Source organism: Gracilinanus agilis, chromosome 3, assembly GCF_016433145.1.
Source record: "Gracilinanus agilis isolate LMUSP501 chromosome 3, AgileGrace, whole genome shotgun sequence".
NCBI lineage: Eukaryota > Metazoa > Chordata > Mammalia > Didelphimorphia > Didelphidae > Gracilinanus > Gracilinanus agilis.
In genome coordinates this window covers 40,336,786-40,361,653 of record NC_058132.1, presented here as the reverse complement: position 1 = coordinate 40,361,653, position 24,868 = coordinate 40,336,786, and the positions used below count along the sequence as shown (strand labels likewise).

General features: G+C 50.4%; 1 protein-coding gene across 3 annotated transcripts in view; it reads right to left on the bottom strand.

The window, feature by feature from the left end:
- ESPN (espin) overlaps positions 1–24,868 on the bottom strand; it is a 61,059-nt gene that overhangs the window by 5,923 nt on the left and 30,268 nt on the right. The window contains exons 3-12 of one of the 3 annotated variants that reach the window (XM_044671244.1): positions 15,775–15,961; positions 15,502–15,684; positions 14,897–15,028; positions 11,200–11,387; positions 9,327–9,615; positions 6,242–6,403; positions 5,899–6,091; positions 3,492–3,518; positions 1,927–2,072; positions 1,555–1,830 (exon numbers count right to left, since the gene is read on the bottom strand). In XM_044671244.1, the coding sequence (XP_044527179.1) occupies positions 1,555–1,830; positions 1,927–2,072; positions 3,492–3,518; positions 5,899–6,091; positions 6,242–6,403; positions 9,327–9,615; positions 11,200–11,387; positions 14,897–15,028; positions 15,502–15,684; positions 15,775–15,961 (1,783 nt within the window). Of the gene's footprint in view, positions 1–1,554; positions 1,831–1,926; positions 2,073–3,491; positions 3,519–5,898; positions 6,092–6,154; positions 6,404–9,326; positions 9,616–11,199; positions 11,388–14,896; positions 15,029–15,501; positions 15,685–15,774; positions 15,962–24,868 lie in introns of all 3 variants that reach the window. The other 2 variants (XM_044671243.1, XM_044671245.1) reach the window with 2 other exon arrangements.

The window sequence follows — 24,868 nt, the reverse complement described above, 5'->3', positions numbered from 1 at the left end:
TCCTCAAAGGGGTTCTTAACCTGGGGTCCAAGGATTCTAGGGAGGGCATTGAATGGGGAAAATATTACATCTATATTTTCACTAACCTCTAATTCAAACTTAGCATTTCTTTCTACTTGAAATTAAATGTAAATATAGAAAACATTATTTGGAGGGGCAGCTAAGGTGGCCCAAAGAAAGAGAACTAGATCTTGGGTTCCAATTTGACCTCAGACCCTTCCTAGCTATGTGACCCTAGTTGTCATTTAAGTCATTTAACCCTAGTTGCCTAGTCCTTAATGATTTTCTGCCTTAATGGATTAATTCTAAGACCAAAGATAAAGGTTTAGATCAACAACAACAACAACAACAACAACAAATTATTCTCTGGACTATCAAAGTAAAGTTAGGAACCTGAGGGCAGCTAAATAGTTCGGTGGATTGAGAGTCAGGCCTGGAGATAGGAGGTCTTGGGTTCAAATGTGACCTCAGACCCTTCCTAGCTGTTTGACCTTGGGTAAGGCATTTAACCCCAGGTGCCTAGTTCTTATTGATTTTTTGCCTTGAACTGATTAATTCTAAGACTGAAGATAAGGATTTAGAAAAAAAAACACAACACTACAGTATTCTGAAAAGAGGTCCATGGGCTTCCTCTGGACCATCAAAGGGTTCATGACATATTAAAAGTTGGGCACCTGGGTACAGCTACATGGCTCAGTGGGTTCTAGTCTCAGCAGGCCTAGAAATGGGAAGTCCTGGGTTCAAATGTGACCTCAGACACTTCCCAGGTGTGTGACCCTGGGCAGGTCACTTAACCCCCATTGCTTGGCCTTTACTGCTCTTCTGCCTGGGAACCAATACACAATATTAATACCAAGATGGAAAAGAAGGGCTTAAAAAAAAGTTAGAAAGCCCTGTACTGGGGGCATCTGGGTAGCTCAGTGGATTGACAGCCAGGCCTAGAGATGGGAGGTCCTAGGTTCAAATCTGGCCTCAGACACTTCCCAGGTGTGTGGCCCTGGGCAAGTCACTTCCCCCCCATTGCCTAGCCCTTACCACTCTTCTGCCTTGGAGCCAATACACAAGTATTGACTCCAAGATGGAAGGTAAGGGTTTATTAAAAAAAGAAAGAAAGAAAGAAAGAAAGAAAGAAAGAAAGAAAGAAAGCCCTGCACTGCTTTTTGTTCTCAATCCATATTTTGTGGGCTGGTGGCTCCACATTCTCTCAGCCTGTTCCTATAACGAAGGACTCCTCTCAGAAGAGAGAAAAATGTCTTTTTGTACCTATCCCAAATCAATGGTTGTAGCTGATAGACTTATGGGAGAATAGGTCCCTGAATGTATGACCTGGATATCTATTTGGGCCATCTGTGATGATGGCTGAGGGCTTCAAAGAGTCACACAGATGGTGGGAAAAAGCAGCAAAGGACTCTGGGGAGGGGAGGGAAGAGGCACCAAGCCACCGAGCAGGGCCAAGGTCTGAATTTTCCAGGTGACCAAGAAAGGGAGCTCCTGGGGAGTCCATAGACTGGAGTACTAATGAGGAGGAAAGGTCAACCACGGCCCCATGCCCACCTTTCGTCTCTGCTCTTCTTCCTCTTGCATTTTCATCTGTAGTTTCCGAACCATCACTTGTCTCTTCCACTCGGGGATGGGACGTCCCTGCTCATCGTGTGTGGGGATCAGTGTCTCAACATCCAGCTGCAAGTTCTGTGCTGGAGTCAGTGGTGGGGCCACAGTGCCATTGAGGACAGGCTGATGGGGGCCTCCGCCTGCCCCAGGAATGGCGCTGGCTGGTGGAGTGGGGCTCCTGGCCCGGGACATTGATGGAGACAGGGGCGGAGCATCTGTCTGGAAAGGGAAGGCATGGTCACGGGGAGGACCCCCAGAGGAGGGTCCCAGAGACCGAGGCCTGAGGCGCTGGACAGAGGAGGCTCCACGCCTTACCAGAGAAGGGAGCTGTCCACTGCCTGAAAAGACTGTGGTGAGGCCCTTGCTCTGTGGAGTTGGCTTCAAGCTCTTTCCTGCTTTGATTTCTGCCAGTAGTTCAGAGTTATCGCCCGTTGGGGACATCATGTTGAAGGACTTGGTACCTGGTTCAGAGAAGAAGATGCTGAAACAGGGAGGAACCCCTGGCCCAACCCTTGCCCACTCCTGGCTAACCTGTTCTAGAGAGCAAGGCCCAGAGCAGGCCTTTCCCATCCTGGGAAACACTTTACCCTGGGAGAATAAGCTGAACCCTTCGGGCCCAGTGGTGTGAGCCAGACCAGAGGAAGGCAAGGCCCTGCTTGGATGGACTTTCTAACTTTCCAGCAAAGACAGGAAGACTGGAATGTCCCTCCAGTCTCCATAGGAGTAAAACAACACTGGCACAGCCCACAACTCTGTACCCAGTTTTCCTGCCAAGCAGCTTCCTCCTCCCTTCCCTGAACCCTAGGCTTCTCCTCCACCCACCACCTCACTTCCACTAGTGGGATCATCCAGTACTTACAAAGTGAGGGGGGCTCAGGCTTACTGGCTCCGGTGGGGCAACCCCTGAGTGAATGCCCCTGGAAATTCATGGCGAGGCTGCCTAAGGCCAGCCGTAAGGGGAAGGCGTGCCTGATGCTGCAGGGTGTTCACCCTGATCTGTGATCTCCCTGGCCAGTCACCCGACCTTTGTTCCCTGGTTCCCTGGTCTCAGGGAGGAGTCTCCCTGAGAGTCCCAGACCCACCCCTATGCTTCATCAGCAAAGCCGATGATCCTTGGACTAAGTCATCCTGACCCAGGGCCCTGGGAACCTAGGAACTCAGCAGATCCAGGAGTCTCAGCATCTGGCACCTCCACCCCCTTTTCAAACACACTCATTTCAGCCCCCAACCAAGCCCTGATAAAAGACAAATTATCTGGGGAGTCAGTCCGGAAGAGTGGCTCCTCATAGGCTCCGAGGATAGAGGGATGGGGATGTACTGAGGGGGTGGGGGTGGGGGGCCTGGAAAGCTAGTGTTCTGAGGCAGGTACCAAGCTCTGGGTGATAATATGCAAAGACTCCGCTCTAACTTTGCATTTCCTGCATGGTGTTAGGAGGAGGTATAAAGGAGTCAATGAAGGGGCTGTCTGGGGGATGGGATTGGAGCAGAGTTAGGAGCAAATCATTCCTCTTCCTTCTGGGTCTGGAGGAGGGGATACCTAAGCACCTCCAGGAGGGGAAGAAGGGAAGTGAAGACAGAGGGGAGGGACACGAGTGGGAATTATTTTCATAGGCAAAACAGACAGGGATGTTGGGATATAGGAAACAAATCTGATGACTCCATGTATACTCTTTTCTTCCTGGCTTACCAGGGAGGGGTACCATCTGTCAGAACTATACTCGGTCATCCTTTGGTCAATCCTTTGCCTCATCTACACCCTCCCCTCAAGCTCAAGGAGGTCTCTTCTCTCCTATTTGTGTTTCTCCTGTGTCCTCCTGGATCCCCGGTTTAGGCACCTCAAGCAAAAAGAGAGTAGAAAGCAGGCCAGGCCTGGTACTCACTCTTCCTGCACCTCAAAGCTCTCACTTCTAGGAGGCAGAGAGAGAGAGAGAGAGAGAGAGAGAGAGAGAGAGAGAGAGAGAGAAGCAATAGAACAATTAGGAGAGATTTGTAGGAGGCAGAGAGGCTGGAGAGGGGAGAGAGAGAGAGCAAGCAGGTTAGGTTGAGGGTGTTTGTGTGGATAAGACAACAGGCAGGTCCATGTCCAAGAGAATAGGAGAGGAGGAGAAGGAAGAAGAGGGAAAGGGAAGATAAGGAGGGACAAAATTATCCCTAAATGCCCAGGCTGAGTAACTAAGCTAAGTGTGCTTCCCATTCTTTCTTCCTAGCCCTCAGACTGGAAGCAGGGTTTGGAATGTTCCAGTCTGAAGGAGGAAGAGCATCTGTCTCACTTTCCATCACTCACAGTGCCAATAAGAGCCACAGGAGGGGAAAGGTCTCTGGACCTGATGCCTGAGCCTGGTGGGGCGTTAGATCATGGATTTGGAGCTAGACGGGTTCTTAGAGGTTATTGACTCTAACTGCTGCATTTATAGATGAGGAAATTGACATGCAGTAAGGCTGAGTGATTGGTCCATAGTTCAATAGCTCGTGTCTGAGGATTTGAACCCAGATCTTCCTAATTCCAGATTCAGTGTTCTACCCTCTACTCAAATGGAAGGGGTGTTGAACTCTAACATAGTTCTGTTGTGTGTGTGTGTGTAATATCTGAGTCTGCCCAAGCCAGACCACTGTGAACCCTAGAATTCTGAAGTGATTAGAAATCCTGCTAGTGGACTAGAAAGCTAAGCCACCTATAACTAGTGGCTAGGGTGTGTCTAGGATTCTCTCAGGCCCTTTGTAGAAAGCAGACACCAAGTTTGAGAGTCAGGAATGGTTCCCACTTTCAGAAACAGGAAGAAGATCCAGAGGGATAGAGTTCAGGATTTCCTAACTCCAAATCGCCACTCCACACTGGGAAAAATAGCTCAGCTCTGTCCCAGAGGCCTGTGAGCTCTTTGTAGTCTCAATGACTCAGGGAGGGGGGCCTGTGAGCTCTTTGTAGTCTCAGTGACTCAGGGAGGGGGCTGAGATTAGGAGCCAGGGTGAGGGAGGGAGGCAAGAGCAGTAGTGGGAAAGGGGATGGAAGCATTGAAAAAAATGCCTGGTTCCAGGCATAAAAAAGAAGGACCTCTGGAAATAAGGACTTTGATGGCTAGCAATAGGTGGGTATAAATGAAGAGAATGCAAATTCCTTGAGGGCTGCTGAACTTTCATCTGTATTGTCCAAGCCTAGCACATGCTGACTTGCCTGAGACATCTGAATCAATCCTGATGGAAGGAATGGATGATGGGATGGATGCATGCATGCATGTGTGGATGGAGAAAAAGGGGACACACTAGAAACTACTCTGGAGATCCTATGTGTCAGCTACTCAGAGCCCCAGATTGAACTTCAGGCTGGCTTCCTACAGTTACTGAGTTAGACTGTTGGAGGCGAGGGAGCTCTCCACACAGTTCATCTATTTGTGGCCAGGTTCCCCAGCCATGATTTCAAAAATCCCCAAGTTTAGGCAGGTCAAACTTTGGACCCCCAAATGCCCCCCAAACAAAGGTTTTTTAACCCCATTGGTTTGAATTAGCCATATCCCCCCCCCTTTTTTTCCAAGAAAAACTCCTGAATGGAATTCTGATACAAGATAAAAGGTTGACTGACTAATAATTAGATTCTTCCCCCTGCCCAAGACAAAACCTTTCTCTCCAGCTCTCTGGCTGAAAGCAGGGTTTGGAATGTTCCAGGCTGAATGGGGAAGAGCATCTGTCCTAATTTTCTTTAAAACCATCTATGTACGATGCTTGAGATCTCTAAGCTGTTTTGACCCTCCTGATAGGTTTGTTTAACTTTCAGATCGGGGCAGGGAGGGGGGTGGTACATCCTCCTTTGGTAGATAAAGAAACTGAGGCTCAGAGGATCAGGTGATCCAATATCAGCTGGGTATTGGTGGAGATGGGAATAGGAATGAGAATTCGGAGACCCTTCCAGCTGCAAAGCTCAGTCCTCCTACTTCTCCTCTCTGCTCGTTGTCTTCGGACCTCTTACCAAGGCTACTAGATTTTCCTTCCTGCCTTTCCAGGGGCTCCGCAGATGGGGGAAGGGAAGTAGGGGGGTGGCGGCTGCGGTACACTTCCCCCTCGCTCCCCCCCCCCGCCCCCGCAGAGCATCATTCACTGTATACCAGCACAAAATTGTCCCCATGCTTTGCAATCTCTCTTCTCCCAATTGGAGCCCAGAGCCAGCACATGCACAGTCCCCACCCCGTCCCCAATCCTCCTTTCCTCCCAGGCCTTGGAGCTCCAGGGCAGGCTTCCCACCCGACGGGGCTAGGGTCTCTGTCACCCTCTCCCTAGCCCCCAGCTCCCGGAACTCACTGCCCGTGGAAGAAGAGGAGCGGCGCTGGCTGCAAACCGGGCCAGACCCTTCGCCGGGTAGAGGTGGCGCTGGGGGCGGTGAACTCAGGGCCTCCGGCAAGGGTGGGGGCGGTGGCGGAGGCGGCAGGTCCCTGGCCCCCCTGTGGTCCGCAACGCTACCGTTGTGCACGTGGCTACCGGAGAGAAGAGCCGCCTGAGGGCAGAAGGAAAAGAGCGAGTGACCAAGCCGCTGGCGTCTCGGGAGCCGAGCTGGCACGCGGGGATTAGGGGCCGGTGAGATAAAGCCCCCTGGGGCGGGTGAGGCGGGGCAGGGCAAGACTGGGCTGGGCTGCGAGGCTCTCACCTCCTCGCTATGGGCCATCCCCGGACTGGCTGCCAGGGGCTCCCCGGGGCCGTAGCCGAGCTGGCGGTAATAGTCCCCGGTGCTGGGCTGTTTGCCAAAGCTGCGGGACCTCCGGCCCGAGTCCACCCGCCGCAGCCCGTCGTGGCCGTCGCGGGAGCTCAGCTGCGAGGGAGGGAGGAGCGCCGAGCGTGGGCTGCGAGTCAGCAGGCGAGGAGACGGCCCCCTCAACCCCTGACGGCGGAGGCTCGGCTTTTGGCTAACCCTCTGCCACAGGACAACTAGCTCCAAACCCGCCCGGTTCCAGCCCAAGCTGGGGGGGTGTCTACGGCCGCGCCCCCCGCACGGCCTTGGGGAAGGGGAAGCGTCTGCGGGTGGGCAGTGCGAGGGAAAGACGGGGCTCCCCGATGCTCACACACACGGCCGGCTTGGTCCTGAAGTGAGGGGGCCAGAGGGACTGCTCCCAGACTGCTGGGCTAGCCCCCTATCTCGGCGGACCGTCAGGGAAGGTCGGTTGGGTCAGGGGGAAGGATGCCCAAGCGCCTCCGCCAAACCCTGCTCCGAGCTGCTAAAATCCAGCTTCCTCGACGGCTCGGACAGGCCCCAGAAAGCCCAGCTGCCTAGGGTTGGGCCGGGATGGTTCTCGGTCTGCGGCCCGCGCCCAGAGTCCCGAGGCCTTCCCAGGGTACGCGGCCCTTAGTCCCCGAAGAGCCCCGGGCAGCGGCTGCCCTACCTGCGACTGTGCCCGGTGACGCCCCGCTCTGCACCTGCTAGCGGGGGCGGCGCGGACCCGACACCTGCGCTACCCGATCTGTCCTCTCAAGTTTCAACGCCGGCCACTGGCCCGCTTGCCTATCCACTCCTGGGTCCTGACAGCACCCCGCCAATCCGGGGCCACCGGGCTCCGCCCCTTCCCCAGCCCCCAAAGCGGGGCTGCTACCTACGGAGCTGGGCCCCGCCCCGTCACAGCAGTGCCTCCCCCTCCGCCCCCCCCAACCCATCCTTCCCCCCCACGCCCAAGCCTGCCAGATGTTTGCCTCGCCCCTAGGTTGGGGACCTCACTGCCCTGACTCCACCTTCTCTCCACGACAGTCCCCCACTGCCTTGGGACCCCTAACTCCAGGTAAGCCGCCAGGGCCCCTGGGCCACTCCTGTCCAGCTTCGATAGCTCTGCATCCTTCGGAACTTCTCCCTAGACGAGAGCGCGGAGAGGGCCCCCTTTTCTCGAGCTCCTCCCCATCCCGTCCCCGTCCACCTCGGCCCCTCCGCATCTGGAAACCCATCGCTGTAAGTGACACCGGCCCGAGCCCCATCCTCGGGTTTCACGGCTCGGGTGACAGCCCCAAGTAGCGCTCGCCCCGTCGGTCGTGACTCTCCGAGGAGGCCAGTCCCGCCTCGGGATCGCGAGGAGGCAGGGGAGGGGAGAAGGGGCAAGGACTGAGCCCCCTGCCCCAGGCGCGGGCCCAGGGGCTAGGTTCGCTCTCTGCTCCGCCCCAGCCCCCTGCTCCCAGCAGGGGCTCCTCCGACGGGCTCACGTTGCAGGAAATGCGACACTCGTGGATTTATTTTCTGGGCCATCCCTCCCCGTCCTTCTCTCAGGCCCCCCGCCCCCGGCCCCTTCCCACCGAGCTGCTCCCTCTGGAGGCGGGTCTGGTCGCCTGCCCCACCCCTGCCCCGCCCAGCTTAGTCCTCCGGCCCAAAGCCCGGCTCGGACCACTTCCTCGCCTCTCTCTCCTCTGGAAACAAAGAAAGAGGCGTAGGCTGGGAGAACTGGGCCGGCCACCACAAAGGACACTTTGTTGGGACTCCCTGGCTCTCTAGCCGCCAGGCACGCACGCACACACACTCCAAGCAGGAGAGCAGGACAAACACACACGCACACACAAATACGCCGCCCCAGGGAGCGGGCAGAAGGCCACACCCAGATGCGCGGCTGCGGCCCCGTGAAGCTCCGCTCAGCTCCCAGACTCTCAGACAGACAGACCCGCACTGGCAATGTTTCCCTTCCTCCGCCCCTCTCCGAATCCCGAGGGACCACCAGGCAGGGGATGCCCAGGCAGCAACAGTTGCAGTCATGACCCTAGAGGGCAACCAGGGCACCACTGCCCCTCCCCACCCCTCAGGCCGAGACTGGGAGGCGAGCAGCTATTCTGCATCTCTGTCTACCCAGGCCAGGAGAGGAGTCCGTTCTCTCCTTCTCCTCGAATGCCCCAACGTGTGACCTCTGCCCTTCCCTCTCTCCTGAATCTTCTTGCCACCAGAGCCTACCCAAAGTGCATCCGGGCACCACAGAGACATACGGCTCCTGCTGGGAACAGAGGACACCCCTTTCTTCCCGTAGCCCCACCCCCACCCGAACCCCAGAGCCCACGTGAGCTTTTCCTGGCTGGAGGAATCCCTCTGCCCAGAGCTCTGCCCCGCTCTACCCCTATTCCAAGAACAGAACCAGTCCCTGCCCCAACCTCTGCCCTTATCCTCTGAGAATCCAAGTCCCGATTGCTCCTCTCCCTTTTGAGCTCACCCATTGCCTCTCCTCTGCTCCCTTTCCCACAGCTGGAGCTATGTCCAGTGTTCCTGTCCTGCCTGCCATCTAGGGAGCACCACCAACTCCTCCTTCCTTTCTCAGGCTCCTACTTCACCCCCAGTTGCTGAGAGAGGTGCCTCAGTGCTAAGGCAGACCTGAAACTCCCCGATCCCTGATGAATTTCCCTGGAGCTTCTCTCTGCCCTCCAGGGCCCCCTTTGCCGTCCACCATAACTTGGTTTCCCCTTCCCACAGATGTTGGGGAAGGGACTGCCCTGGGAGATCTTGCCCCTACACTGATCCTTCAAGGAGCTTCTCTACATAGCTCCCCCTCCCAATTTAGCCCTTCCCTCCCTGCTCATAGCCTCACACAGGACAAGGGGCAGTTTAAAAACCCTTTTCTTGGAGGGCTCCTAATAGATCCAGACCTTAGTTTAGGGAAGTGTCTTTCCCTTCTCCTCCCATGGTCACCCTCCTGATCCAGCCCTACCCGCGGGCTGCCAGGATGCTCTGGGATATGGGGGTTTGGGGGGAGAGCAAGCCAGGACCATCCCAGCTCCATTACCTCCCTCCTCAGGGCCTCTCTCTCCACATGCCGAAGTTTGCTCTTGGCCTGAACGTAGATATCAGCTGTGTGCTGCCCACTGGGGGGCTTGGGAGCCGGATAGGCAGGAGGGGGTGGGGGCATCTGAGTGCCAGGGGGAGGGGGTGGTGGAGGGAAGCTGGGTGGGGGTGGAGGGGTGGTGGGGCCTCCCTTCTTCCTGCAGTGAAGGCCCATCTCAGGATTCAGCATGTCCATGTAGGTCTGCATATCTGTGACAGTCGAGTTGCGCAGCCCTGCCAGGAAGGGATGGAAGAAAGCAGGGCACTGTTGGGAGCCTAGATGGATCCCAGAGAGCTTTAGGGATCAGGGCGGGCATGGCCTGTCTACACTCTGGCCAGAAGTACCTTGCAGATCCCTTGAGGCCCTTCCTGGGGCATGTTTTCAGGGTCAGCTTTGGGCTCGATCCAGCTACAATTCCTGAGCCTGGGGAAGGTATGCCATATTCCTGAGTGCTCCCTCTTCAGCTTAGTCTAGGCACTCCCTCTACTTTCATCTTCAGCTGGTACTAGGGAACATTAGAGTTTGCCACTGGATAATTGAAGCCACAGAAGAAATCCTTGGAGCCATCTTATAAGCCCTCTACAGCAGAGTAAAGCCCCTGCCCCAAGCCAGACTCTCTTCCCTACCCTTAGATTAGCCCTCACACCTTGGCACACTCTGTGCTTGGCCTATTGTCCTCTGGGGGCAAAGAGACCTCAGCGCCACGACCTCGTAGCCTAGTGTTAGTTAGACCTGAGCGCCTCAGGAAGTGACCTGGGAATGGGTACATTCAGGAATGCTCTTCCCATGGGGCTGTTCACCATCTCCTCCCTCCATGAATCGCAGGGTCCTCCCATTTCTCTCCAGGGCTCAGAGTTAGGTAGGGGAGCCCCAAGCTTCAGGGATGCCAAGAATAAAGCAGTCCCAGGCACATCCAGAAGGTTGGGAAGATGGGAAACAGGAGGGGAATAGTGCTGGGGAGTGTTAATGTTCTGCCTCAGAAACAAGACCTAATTCATCACGGACAGACCTCTGGCCCCGTGCCACCCGCCGTGGCAGATTCCTAGTGGTGCTTTGCCCAGCCGTGATTGGCTCGAGGAGGGCCAGGGGTACAACAGTTTCAAAAAAAAAAAAATGAAGTTTCCCTAAGGACACAATTAACTGGAAGGAACGAAGACTTCTCACCAAAGGGCTCTGTGCCCAGAGATGTGACAAGGGTATGGGGGCAGAGCCCATGGCCCCAGGCACGGAGATGGAACCAGGAAAGAAGCCAAACCATGCCCAGAGCCACCCCAGGCTGGGCGACCCTGTGGGAGGGAGTGTGTGCATTTCTGTGGGGTTGTGACCTGTGTTCATTTATGTGTGTAAGAAGTTTTTCTGGGCATATTCACAGCTCAACTCAGGCTCCTGGGTCAAGCTTCCTTCCTGGTGGAGCTGGATTATGTTTATAACTTAGGAAGTCCCCCAGGAGGAAGCTGGTGGGGGGGGGGGGGCAGAGACCGAGGGACAGGAAGCTGCTTTACTCCAAGCAACATGGGAGGAATGCAGATGGCTCCTGTCTCGAGCTGGGAGTGAGGAGGGTGGACAGGGCAACCTCAGGCTCCCCGGCCTGGGCCTGGGACGTTCCCTTCCATGTCCCACCCCTTTCCCCAGTAAGGCTGATCGCTAGTGCTGCCCTCGACTTTTTCTATCCACACTGAGCCCTGAATAGAGCTGGGAGACTCTAGGGACCACAGAGCTAATCTGCTTGCTAAGCCATGGCCCCTGTGTGGGGCTGAGGAGCTCTGTAGCCCAGAACACTGTAATTCCTCTCTCTCTATCTCCCAGGTACTCACTAGGCCCTGGGCCCCCCAGGTGGCCTCGGGTGCTGGATCGGCTGGAAGGACAGGAGTCGTAATTGGAGAGAGTGCTTGTGGGAGAGCAGAGGTCGAAGTGTGGGGGCTGAGCTGACATGGTGGTGTTGGGTGAAGACATGCCCGAGTCTGGCTGCTTGCCCTCCGGCTCCCCAGATGGGTCCCGGGACAGGACTCGGTGTTCCACACTCTGGGGAGAAAAGATAGGGTCTGACAGCCATCCTAGACCCCAGGCTTCTGGTGCCCTTGTCTTGGCCCAGGAGTCCCCGAATCTCTGAGTTGGAAGGGCCATACCATGGAGGCCATTCCATATCTGACCAAGAAGCTCCCTTTACAATGAGCCTGAACAAGTGGTTGGCTAGTCAGTCTAGACCTGAAATCCCTCCAGAAACGGGGAACTCTCTCCCTCTTTCTCAAGGCAGCCCATTTTGTTTTTGAGCAGCTCTGGTTGTTGGAGTATTTCCAGTCCCCATTAGAGCGGGCCACAGAGCCGAAGGAAGGTCCTGAGGTTGGGGCCACTCCTTCCTCCTCAGCCCCGGGAAGAGCTAGGAGGCCAAGATTCTCCAGGGACCATACTTCATGTGCCCAGAGGGACAAGCACCGTGCCCTGACATGCCCCAGTTCTGTTGTTGGTGAAGATCCTGAACCCGGGACCTAATCTGGGAGCATCGGCAGCCTTTTGGAGAACGGAACTGAACTCTGGACCCCTACCCTACAGGGTTCTCCTGGAGGCAGAATCACACAACCCCCAAATCAGAAGGCATCTCCGTAACCAACCCATTCCTGAAACGGTGGCCAAGCACTCTCTGCTTGAAGGCCTCCGATGAGCAGAAAGCTACCACCTCCTGAAGTCACCCATTTTACTTATGATGAGCTCTAATTTGAGTGCTTCCACCCTTAGGCTTCGAGTCTGCCTTGAGTCAGGAAGACCTGAGCTCCAATCGGACCCCAGACACTTCCTAGCTATGTTCACCTAGGCAAGTCACTTGTATCTTCCTCAGTTTCCCCAAAACTGTAAAATGGGGGATCATAGTAGGACCTAGGTCACGAGGTTGTTGTGAGGATTAAAGGAGATGTTTATAAAATCTTTAGCACCCTGCCTGGCACATAGCAGGCACTTAATACATGCTTATTCCCTTCCCTCCCCTTCCCTATAAGGTTTTTCCAGATATCAAGCCCATATTGCCTTTTTTGTAACTTCTCCCCAAGAAAGTCCTGGCTCTGCCCCACCCCGAGGGGCCAAATAGAAACTGTCTATTCTCTCTCCCATGTGATAATCCTTTACCTATTTGAACAGTTATCATGGTCCCCCCCATCCCCCTGCCCCCCAGTCTTCTCTGCTTCAGGCTAACAGCCCCAGTTCCTTCAAACAAGACTGTGAGTCAGTAGAGTGGAGTCAGCTGTGTGACTGTGGGCTAGTCATTTGCTCTCTTGGGTGCTATAATTTCTTTTTTTAAAATGAGGGAATTAGACTAGATGATTTCTAGGATCTCTTCTGAATCTAGAATTCTTGGGGTATTGGTGGGGGGTCACACCTAGTCACCCCAAATGGACAAAAACCAAATGATGTACAATACTTGGAACTTGGGGAGAACGACTGGTAATGGTATCAGGGTAGGGATCTCCACTTGCCCAGCTCTTTGATGCCTCCCTAAAAACAGGTGATGAGGGCTTCCACTCCTCCGTGCCCCCAAGTGTCTATGTCCAGCCAGAAAAAGGAGGGAAATGTCAGACCAAATCTTCTCCCCAGAACATTACAGAACGAGGAGAAAGGGGCCTTAGAGGTTATCCAATCCAGCCCCCTCCTGCCTAAGATCCCTTTTTTTATTTGAAACCCTCACCTTCCATCTTAGAATCAATATTGTGTATTGGCTCCAAGGCAGAAGAGCGGTCAGGGCTAGGCAATGGGGGTTAAGTGACTTGCCCAGGGTCACCTAGCTAGGAAGTGTCTGAGGCCAGATTGGAACCCAGCCTGGCTCTCAATCCACTGAGCTACCTAGCTGCTCCTTGGATCCCTTTTAGAACAGCTGAGTCTTCTCTCTTCCCCTTTCTCCATCCCTTTCCCTCTTTTGGACAGCTCCTATCATTAGAAGTTTCCTCGGTATTTGTTATAAGTAACACACATAACTACTTATAACAGTATCCAGCCAAAATATGCTTCCTTGTTCCTTCTCCCCACTCCTCTTGGTCTGGCCCCAGAGCAGCCAAGGAGAATGAAGCAAATGATGCATCTGAAAGCGAGCCTTCTGGAAAGGGAGAGAGGGTTGTTCCCTTGGTCCCACTGGCAGCTCTGAGCTGTGGATCTAGCAGCTGCCCTTCTCAGAAGATGCCATCCTCCAATGGGGGTTAGAAATCCAGGAACGCAGTGCTTCTATTCCCAGAGACCAAAGCTGAATAGAGAGGAGATGGGGCCAGCCAAGACTCGGGGACCACCCCATATATACTCTGCCCACAAATAGCACTTCACCTCTGCTGGCCCTGGCTCACCTTTGTCTGTGGCTGCCGGCTTTGGGGTAGGAACCCCAAGAAGTCAAGAGTAACTTAAAGTCAACTGTCAAGCAAGACGGTCCGGGCATTTCCTGCTCTTGGAGCTCCCCTCTGGAGACCGCCCACCCTGATGCCCCTAGGAGAACCCAGACCCCTTGTTCTAGCTCTGTACCCTCTCTGCCTAGGTTCCCTCCTCGGGACCTAGGACTTGCTGCAAGCCTGGGGGGGACACTGCTTACATTACCCATGTTGCTCTCCGGGTTGCTGCTCCCTGGCCCGCCGGGTTGCCCTTAGCTAGCTCAGAGAGGAGAAGGATGTCTTCTCTGCCTTGGTACCTCCGCAGCCCCATGCCCCCACCCTTCCAGCCTGGTAAGTGTCACAGGTCCTCAGGGAGAGCCTGCTGCCTGCGCCGCCCAGTGCCGGGTTCCAGGTAACGGCCCAGCTGCTGTTTGCTTATTGGACTCCATAATGAGGGACTCAATGAGTATTTTCTTTTTCTGGGGCAGCAGTCCTCGGTGACTTTCTCTCTGTCACTGCCACAGCTGGGGCCAAGAAGGGAGATGCCCGGAGCGGGCTGAGACCGTGAGGATGGGAGGGAAGAGCTGGGGCTCGGGACCTTCTGTGGCCAGGCGCTTCCCACCGTTGGCGAAGATTGATGGGGATGCCGGGGCTTGACATGACCTCTTTCCCAAGTGGCCTCATTGGACACAGGGGGTTGGTGGGGAGAGGATAGAGAAGCACCCACTGCTACAGGGGAAAGAGCCCTCAATTGTGAGATGAGGACCTGGGTTCAAATCTCAGCTTACTTACTCCTTGCTGACATTGGGAAGTGTTTACTAAGTGTTTGAGCTTCCTCCTTGGTAAAATGAAGGGACTGCACTAGATCAAGGGCTCTCAACGGCTCTTTAGCAATCTGGGGCAGCTTCTCTGTGGACCTCTTCTCAAAGTAATAGTAAATGCACCAAATAAACTTTTTAGGATTCCAAAGAGCAAATACACCCATTTCCCCTCCACCCCAGTTCATGGACCCTCTACAATTTCTCCAAGGACCCCAGGACTAACTAAGTGATGCACGGATCCTTCCTGTTCCTAATGCGAGAACCTCATCACCTGGCTTCCCCCCCACCCTCTGCCTCTGAGGAAAGGTGGGTACTTAGAAGTCTGCCCCTGGCCTGTGCTGGCAATGACCCAGGGGGCAGGGCTCCGTCTTACCATGTTCTCCACCGTGCGCAGGTAGCGGGTGCAGTGACTGTGGCCATTGTAGTCCGAGAGATCTGCTGCCGTGTAGCCCTCCCGGTCCCGGATGTCCAGCTCGGCTCCATTCACTACCAGGATCTGGCAGCACTGAGGGGAAGAAGGAGCGGGGCCGTGAGGGGGGCTCACACCACCTCCCCATACAACAGAGCCATGGAGGGTATATGGCCGTGTACTCGATCAGAGCTGGGGGGTTGGGGAGGGATGACAAGGCTGGTTTCCCCCCCTTTCAACATTCATTCTCGAACTTTCAGAATGGGACCTTTGGCTGAGGTCCCCGGGATGTGGTGGGGTCTTGGGGGGACTTAGAGGCTAGAGCCTTGGACCTGGCCTCCTGGGTGATGCTCCTGGCGGGGAGACATGGGGGTGGGGTGGGGAGGCGGTTGCTGTCAGCAGAGATCCTGAGCCTGGCTCTGTCAGGGACTGGCCCCCCAGGGAGGAGGGGGAGGAGAGGCCTGGATTTGGATGGGAAGGAAGAAGAGGGAGAGGTTGGATCATGCTCCCACCATCACCCCGTCCCAGCCTGAGCCCCCCATCGCTGGTTCTCTCTGGCCCCGCCTGACCTCCAGCTCCCCGTTCTCAGCAGCATCGTGCAGGGGGGTCCCACCCCACAAGTCAGTGGTTATCTCCCCGCCATGCAGCAGCAGCCAGCTGAGCACCTTGGCGTGGCCCCGGCTGGCAGCGAAGTGCATGGCTGTGGCCCCGTCATCATCTTGCTCTGAAAGGCTGACATCGGTGCAGCTTACCTGGTACAGAGGGCAAAGGGACAGTCATGGAGCCAGCCCCCTCCCCACCCTCCCTGTCTTTCCCTCGGCCCCTCGGCCCCTGGCACTTACCAGCCACACAATGATGGGGCTGTGGCCCATCTGGGCAGCAGCGTGAAGAGGGGTCATCCCGTCACTGGCACGTGTATGGGGGTCAGCCCCACATTCTTGTACCAGGTACTGTATCACCTCCAGGTGGCCCTCCTGGCAGGCCAGGTATAGGGGCGTGGCACCATTCTTGGTTTGGGCACTTATCCCCCTGGGAACAGAGAGCACACACACAACCATCCTCAGAAGGTTCAACAGCCTCCCACCTCTCTACCTGTCACCCCTTCTCCTCTCAGCCTCCATCGACTCCCTCGCGCACTGACACGAGGGCTGGCATCACCCACTGCGGAGCCTGATCACAGGCTGGGCTCCCCAGTGGTCAGAGCCCTGTGTGGGCATCCTTCCTTGGTGCCCTCCTTAGGGGCAAGAACTTGGATGATGAAATTCGAGGCCAGACACTTGAGTCTGTGATGTGTGGGCTCCCTCGCAAGGTCTGGGGCAGTACTGAAGAGATCAGAGGCAGACACCAGATGTGAAATTCACTGGGTCCTCACCTTCACCTCCTGGCTTTGCTGGCTCCTTCCAAGACTTAGTCTAGTGTGACTTTCCCTCTTAGGGTGCCTTCTGTCTACTCCATATATACAGTGTCTTCTCGGTGCCAGTCATTTTATGTTGTCTGGCCAGTTAGAGGGTGAGCTCTCTGGGGTCAAGGATTGATCCTTTTCTTTGTATTCCTGGCACAGTGCCTGGCACATAGTAGATGCTTAAAAATGCACTCTTCTGCTCCCTATCACTTGGGAATAGTGTTAAAAGACAGTTGAGGGGGCAGCTGAGTGGCTCAGTGGATAAAGAGCCAGGCCTGGAGATGGGAAGTCCTGGGTTCAAATTTGGCCTCAGACACTTCCTATCTAGGTGACCCTGGGCAAGTCCCTTGACCCCCATTGCCTACCCTTACCACTCTTCTGCCTTGGAGCCAATACACAGTACTGAATCTAAGATAGACAGTGAGAGTTTAAAAAAAAATTTTAAGCAGTTGGATTCCGATGAAAGGCAATGGTGGACCTTGAGTCCAAAGGACAGAAGATTAAAAAATCAATGACCTCTTCTTGTTAAAGAAGGTGGGGAGGGCTATATGGGTCAAGAAGGCTGCACACAGTTGCTGTGTTGATTGGTTTTACTTAATGGTCTTTCTTTGAGTCACAAGAGTTCTTCACTTTTTTTTTCATTATTTCCCTTGATATTCTTGATCTTTTGTTTTTCCAAATGAACTTTGTTATAGTTTTTCCTAATTCATTAAAAAAGTTTTTTGGTAGTTTGATAGGTATGGCACTAAATAAGTAATTTGGGTAGGATGGTCATTTTTATTATGTTAGCTCATCCTACCCATAAGCACTCAATGTTTTTCCAATTGTTTAGATCTAGTTTTAATTGTTTTGGAAAGTGTTTTGTAGTTGTATTCATATAATTCCTGTGTCTGTCTTGGTAGAGAGATTCCTAAGTATTTTGTATTGTGTAGGGTGATTTAAAATGGTGTTTCTCTTCCTAACTCTTGCTGCTGTGATGTGTTGGAAATATATAGAAATGCTGATGATTTATGTGCATTTATTTTGTATCCTGCAGCTTTGCTAAAGTTGTTGATTATTTCTACTGGCTTGTGGCTTAGCAGTACCAGATATTAAACTATTCTATAAAGCAGAGGTCACCAAAACAATATGGTACTGGCTAAGAGACAGAAGGGAGGATCAGTGGAATAGACTTGAGGTAAGTGACATCAGCAAGACAGTGTATGATAAACCAAAGAACCCGACTTTTGGGACAAAAATCCACTATTTGACAAAAACTGCTGGGAAAATTGGAAAACAATATGGGAGAGATTAGGTTTAGATCAACATCTCACACCCTACACCAAGATAAATTCAGAATGGGTGAACGACTTGAATATAAAGAAGGAAACTATAAACATGTTAAGTGAACACAGAATAGTATACTTGTCAGATCTCTGGGAAAGGAGAGATTTTAAAACCAAGCAAGAGTTAGAAAAAAATGAAAAAATGTAAAATAAATAATTCTGATTATATTAAATTAAAAAGTTTTTTTTACAAACAAAAACAATGCAACCAAAATCAGAAGGGAAACAACAAACTGGGGGAAAATCTTTATAACAAAAAATTCTGACAGAGGTCTAATTACTCAAATATACAAGGAACTAAATCAATTATATAAAAAAATCAAGCCATTCCCCAATTGATAAATGGGCAAGGGACATGAATAGGCAATTTTCAGATAAAGAAATCAAAAGTATCAATAAGCACATGAAAAAGTGTTCTAAATCTCTAATAATTAGAGAAATGCAAATCAAAACAACTCTGAGGTATCACCTCACACCTAGCAGATTGGCTAAAATGACAACAGGGGAGAGTAATGAATGCTGGAGGGGATGTGGCAAAGTTGGGACATTAATGCATTGCTGGTGGAGTTGTGAATTGACCCAACCATTCTGAAAAGCAATTTCGTATTATGCTCAAAGGACTGCCTGCCCTTTGATCCAGCCATACCATTGTTGGGTTTGTACCCCAAAGAGATCATAGATAAAAAGACTTGTACAAAAATATTTATAGCCTCACTTTTTGTGGTGACAAAAAAAAACTGGAAAACAAGGGTATGCCCTTCAATTGGGGAATGGCTGAACAAATTGTTGTATATGCTGGTGATGGAATACTATTGTGCTCAAAGGAATAATAAACTGGAGGAATTCCATGTGAACCAGAAAGACCTCCAGGAACTGATGCAGAGTGAAAGGAACAGAGCCAGAAGAACATTGTACACAGAGACAGATAACACTGTAGTAAAACCGAATGTAATGGACTTCTGTACTAGCAACAATGCAATGACCCAGGACAATTCTGAGGGATTTTTGGTAAAGAACACTACCCACATTCAGAGGAAGAACTGCAGGAGCGCAAACACAGGAGAAAAACAACTGCTTGAACACATGGGTTGATGCAGACATGACTGGGAATGTAGACTTGAAACTACCACACCAATGCAACTATCAATAATATGGAAATAGGTCTTGATATTTGACACATGTTAAAACCAGTGGAAATGAGCATTGGCTATGGGGGAAGGGGGTGAGGAGGGTGAAGGGGAAATTAAGAACATGAATCATGTAACTGGAAAATTTTTCTAAAAAATTAAAAATTAAAAAAAAAAGTTCTTGAGGTTGGATTGGAGGCTACTGGGAAATGTTCATGATGTGGAAAAGCATTGATAAATGAGAGAGAGAGGTGGAGTGGGGTGGGGGAGAGAGTCAGAGACATAGACAGAGACAGAGACAGAGAGAAAAAGGGACAGAGAGAGAAAGGGAGAGAGACAGAGACAGAGAGAGAAAGGGACAGAATCAACAGACAGAGAGACAGAGATGGAGACAGAGAGAGAAAAGGAGAGACAGAGACAGAGAGAGAAAGGGACAGAATCAACAGACAGAGAGACAGAGACAGAAAGAAAGAGATGGAATCAAAGAGAGTGAGAAGGGGGGAGAGAGACAGACAGAGACAGAGACAGAGAGAGAGAAAGACAAAGATGGAGTCAAAGAGAGTGAGAAGGGGTGGGGAGAGAGAGACAGTCAGAGATAGAGACAGACACAAAGACAGAGACAGAGAGTTTTGAATTCTGCCTCTGACGCTAGCTTTGTGACTATGGACAATTCACTTAGCCATTCTAATGCTTTTTTCTTAGGTATAAAATGGGGATAATAACAAGCATGTATTTATCTTATAGCTGGATGGTGCAGTGGATAGAGTACTACACCTAGAGTTCAGGAAGATCTGGGTTTAAATCCATTCTTGGACATATAGTATTTGGGTAACTCTGGGCAAGTCACTTGGCCCTCTTTGCCTCAGTGTTCTCATCTGCAAAATGAGCTGGAGAAGGAAATGACTAACCATTCTGGCCTCTTTACCAAGAAAACCCCAGATAGGGTTATGAAGAGTCATACACAACTGAAAACATGATTATCTTATAGGCTTAGGCTCAAATGAGATAATATATGTAAAGTGCAAGCCTTAAAGTGCAGTATTACTTGGGGTGTCAGCTTCTACCTGCTCTCTGGTAGAATGTACATTTACTGAGGGCAGGAACTGTGTATTTTTCATCTTTGTGTCTTTAACGGCTTAGCACCGTGCCCTGAATAGACTTCATAGATGTTTGGCAAATGAAAGAATCTAGACTTGTGGAATGTCATGAAATTGGGAGGAAGGGAATGGACCTCTAGCCCCATGGCCCATTTTGCCACTTGGCCACACAACCAAGGTGAAACTTCCCTTAGAAGGTGCTAGTCCAGGGAATGACATCTGTTCTTTGTCAACTACACTGGGCTACATACACTTCTGTTGACAGTGGGGAGCCAGAGTCCCTTCCACGTTCTAGGTTTTTCATCCCTGGTGTGTCTGCTGCCCAGATCCTCAAGACCTCCAGTTCCTAGGCTTCTGACTTGAGAAGGGACCAAGTACCAAAGGGACTGAGGTTCTGTCCTCTCAATGGAGGATATGAAATTGAGGAACTAGGAAACTGTCCTCTACATTCATTCTCTACGAGTATAAAGGCGATTGGAAGAAGGTATATGTGACCAGAAGGGCATGAGGTGGAGGTCAGTGTTGTTTTACTTCTGCCTGGTGAGGGAGAATCCCAGCTTAGCTCAAACCCTTCTCTACCTCTCCCCCTTTTACTCCACTCAAGGCTTAGCAAGGTCCTACTTAATCCTATTTTCTGGGCTATTCTGGGCTCCTGCAATTTCACTGCCTTAGAAATTAAGCAGATTAAGAGTCTGATGCTACCCAGACATTGAACCCCTTCCCTGACCCAAGGGTGAGCAGCGTCCTAACTAGGTTGGGTTCAATGATGCTTTGTCCCTGGGTGCTAAAATGTAGAGGGCATTGATCAACATTTGTAGTCCTTCAATAAGTAGAAGACAGCTGAGCTTGGTGTCTTGTTAGCTATCAAGAATTAGTTAGTATGGAAATGTTTCGCATGGCTGCCATGTCTAGTAGATTAAATTACTTGCCTTCTCAAGGACAGGGGAAGGGAGGGAGAGAATATGGAACTCAAATTTTTTTTATTGTTAAAAAATTTTGTTTATATGTCACTGAGAAAAATTAAATAAAAATCATATAAAAATGTTAAAGACTAATTAGCTAGTATAGAAAGTTATTCTCTTTCCCCAGGAAGACACATCCCAGAGGAACTTTTTCCTTCCTTTACCCTATTATATTCTTTCCCACTGTGGTCTTGGCAGTATTCTGGGGGCTCTGTCATTGACCCAAGAAGGCCAGATTCCCGAGGGGGAGTATCCCTATCCATGAAACTCTGTATCTTGAATTCTGGAGTCTTTTTCTCCTCTCCCACTGGACTAGTTTCTAGAATCATTTAGTATAGATAGAGAGAGATAGGTATATTACACTAAATTTAGCATACATATATTCTAGAATAAAGTTAGGATAGATTATATATATTGTAGACTAAATTTAGAATAGAAACTATATATTCTAGATGAAATTTAATATGTATTATATATTCTAGACTAAATTTAGAATAGATGCTATATATTTTAAGTGAAATTTAATATATAACATATCTTTTAGACTAAATTTAAAATAGATACTATAGATGAAATTTAATATATTATATATATTCTAAACTAAATTTAGAATAGATACTATATATATTCTAGGTGAAATTTATTATATTCTATATATTCTAGTCTAAATTTAGAATAGATACTATATTCTAGGTGAAATTTAATATAGAATATGTTCTAGACTAAATTTAGAATAGATACTATATATATTCTAGGTGAAATTTATTATATTCTATATATTCTAGACTAAATTTAGAATAGATACTACATATATTCTAGATGAAATTTAACATATGTTATATATGTTCTAGACTAAATTTAGTATATATTATATAATAATTAGATGGAGAGTCTATATTACATTTAGTATGTATGCATTCTAGAGGAAATTCTTGCAGAATCTTGAACTAGCTAATGCCTGGTTCCAACTCTCTCTCTGCCAGAAGCCTTACCAGAGGAACTGAACCCTTCCTTTGAGTTCAGAGTCTTCAGAGGGTTTGGGGAACTTCGCCCTAGGTCACAGAAATGGTCTCAGGACTGATAAAACAGATATTCCCTTTGAGGTCAGCTATGCCCTCCTTTCAAGGGGAAGCCAGGACCTTGGCTGGGGGAGGCATTATGTCCTTGAGGATCTGCCCTGCCTCCTGCTTTAGGAATAGTGGGTAGAGGAATTCTCAGAGTGAAGGGGAGCCCTTCTCTTTTCTGGGGTTTGCTTTAGGATTTTGGGTGCAGTTAAAGATGTTGGGCACTAGATGGGGGTGTAGCCTAGATCCAAACACCAGTGCCCATACCTCCTCTCCCTGATGGAGAGGAGGTAAGGGAGCAGGTCTGTGTCTTATAGCTCCCAGTCCTGTCCTGTTCTGCCCACCATGACCCATCATGGGTGGTCATCTGTGGGCCCAAGATTTAGTATTTATTGAGCGCCTATGCTTGTAGGTGCCAAGCTCAGACTCGCACACATAGACATTAACCCACCTCCCCAGGTCCCCAAGTCCTTGCTCTTCTTGTCCCTTCACGAGGAATTCCCTAACCACTCACACTTCTGGCCCTTTCTCCCCTCTGCACACCTGTAAAACTTCCTGTCTCTAATCCTCGCCTGGCACCTGCCATGGGCAGCCTCTTTTCTTGTGTGCTGGCTCACTGGCCCCGCTACAAGCCCTTAGAGAATAGGGGGACACACGTGTTGACCTTGTTCCCATTTCCCAGCACCTTTCCCCCAGGAGGCACTGACTCCTTGTCTGGGGATTGGATGATGGATATCCTCCCACGCACATACTCACAGCAAATGGACAATTGCCACCCCCTGGATGCCGAGTACCCAGGTTTCCCAACACCCCTCCAAACTCTCATTGACAGCCACATGCCTGGATCCCTAGGAGGCACCCGCAGGTGCCACCCCCTCCCCGGCACGCCATGCACACACCTGCTGGTGTATCCAGCACTCAGTAAAAACCTGTTTAATATTTCACAAAGAGCTGGCAAGCAGCCCACTGCTCTGTTACCTTCCAGGATCATAGCTGTCTGAATTATTCACCTCGTCACCAAGAGAGGAAGAGACCCACTTCCCCTGTCAGCTGAAGAGCCAGAGAACAGTCATCTGTGGGTCTGCAAGCCTCTCCCTAAAATCCTCCCATTTTTTTCTCATCTGAAGGCATAATAGAGACATGGCTTATGGCCAATGTTGGCGGAGGGCCCTCAGTTCTCTTGGCATATTTCCACACTCCCAGAGAGCGTGCCAGACAGAGGGCACTATGCCCAGCCTCAACCTAACCCTTGCTTCTCCTAGCTACATGCCTCTCTCCTGGGGCACTTGGCACAATCAAAGATGTTGGGCCATAAGCTGAGTCTGGGCTAAGTGGGGTTGGGGCATCGGTGCCCTTTTCCCATCAGATAATTCCAATGTGGGGCAAGGAAGGCTGGCATCTCAGAGTGCAGCCAGGTCAGCTTTTCCCCATGCCATTTCCCCAAATCTAGAAGCAGGTACTCTTCTGTGGCACCCATGAACACTATCCCTACTAGGGTTAAGAATGTTTGCCCATCTTGGTTGCCTTGGGAAAGTTGGGTAGGAAAGGAATCCCAAGGCTCATCCTGGGCTTAGATAGAAACTACAGATAGAGAGGAGAAATGCTCAACCATTCTATCACGGTGACCATCATCTCTACTAGCAGAAAGAGGAAGAAGAGTTGGTCTTATAGTGAATAAAGCTGAACTGGCAATCAGATCTGAATTCAAATTTAGTTTCAAGCATTTTGTGAATATTATCCTCAAACCGTAGGATGGAGCACTGACATAAAAGCCCTTCCTTCTCCTTCAGAGTTCTTACCCAGCCTTACTAGGAAGGGGTTAATCTGCCAGGACTGAGCTTCAGCCTCTGCTCTGAATCATACAGATGGAGTAGGTTAATCCTGGGAGTAACCTATTTTTCTAGAAGGCCAGCTCTGCTGTGGGGACAGGAGCCATTCCCAGGGAGTGGAGGAAAGAATCCCAATTTCCTCATCTATAAGAAGGAGGAATGGGAAACAGCACAAACAAAACCAATGCAACCAAGATGAGAAGAGAAACAAAAAACTGGAGAAATTTTTATAGCAAGTTTCTACAAAGGTCTCATTTCTCCAATACATAGAGAACTGAGACAGGCTTAGAAAAATACACATCATTCCCCACTGGATAACTGATCAAAGGCTAGGAACAGGTAGTTCTCTGAAGAAGAAATTAAAACTATCTTTAATCATGAAAAATGCTCCAAAATCACTATTGATTAGAGAAATGCAAATGAAAACAACTCTGAGGCACCACCTCACACGAAGCAGACTGGCAATACAACAAAAAAGGAAAATGACAAATATTAGAGGGGGTACAGAAAAAATACTGCTGCAGAGCTATGGACTGGTATAACCATTCTGAAGAACAATGTGGAACCTTGACCAAAGGACCATAAAATGGTACATTTTCTTTAATCACTACTGGGTTTGTATCCCAAAGAGATTTTTTTAAAAGGGAAAAGGACCTACTTGTACAAAAACATTTATAGCTGCTCTTTTTGTGTTGGCAAAGAATTAGAAACTGAGGGGATGCCCATTGACTGGGGAATGGCTGAACGAGTTACGGTTTATGATTATAATGGAATACTATTGTGCTATAAGAAATGATGAGCAGAACAATCATAAAAAAATACTGGAAAGATTTATATGAAGTGATGCAAAGCGAAGTGTGTAGAACCAGGAGAATATTGTACACAGTAACAACAATAATGTTTGTTGATCAACTGTGAATGACTTAACTATTATCAATAATGCAAGAATCCAAGGCAACCCCAAGGGAACCATGATGAAAAAGGATATTCACCACTACAAAAGGAACCGATGGAGTCTGAATGCAGATTGAAGTGTACCATTTTTTATTTTATTATCTTCATGAATTTTTCTTTCTTTTTTAAATCCTCTTAGAATAAATTCTGTCTATTGGTTCCAAGGCAGAAGAGAG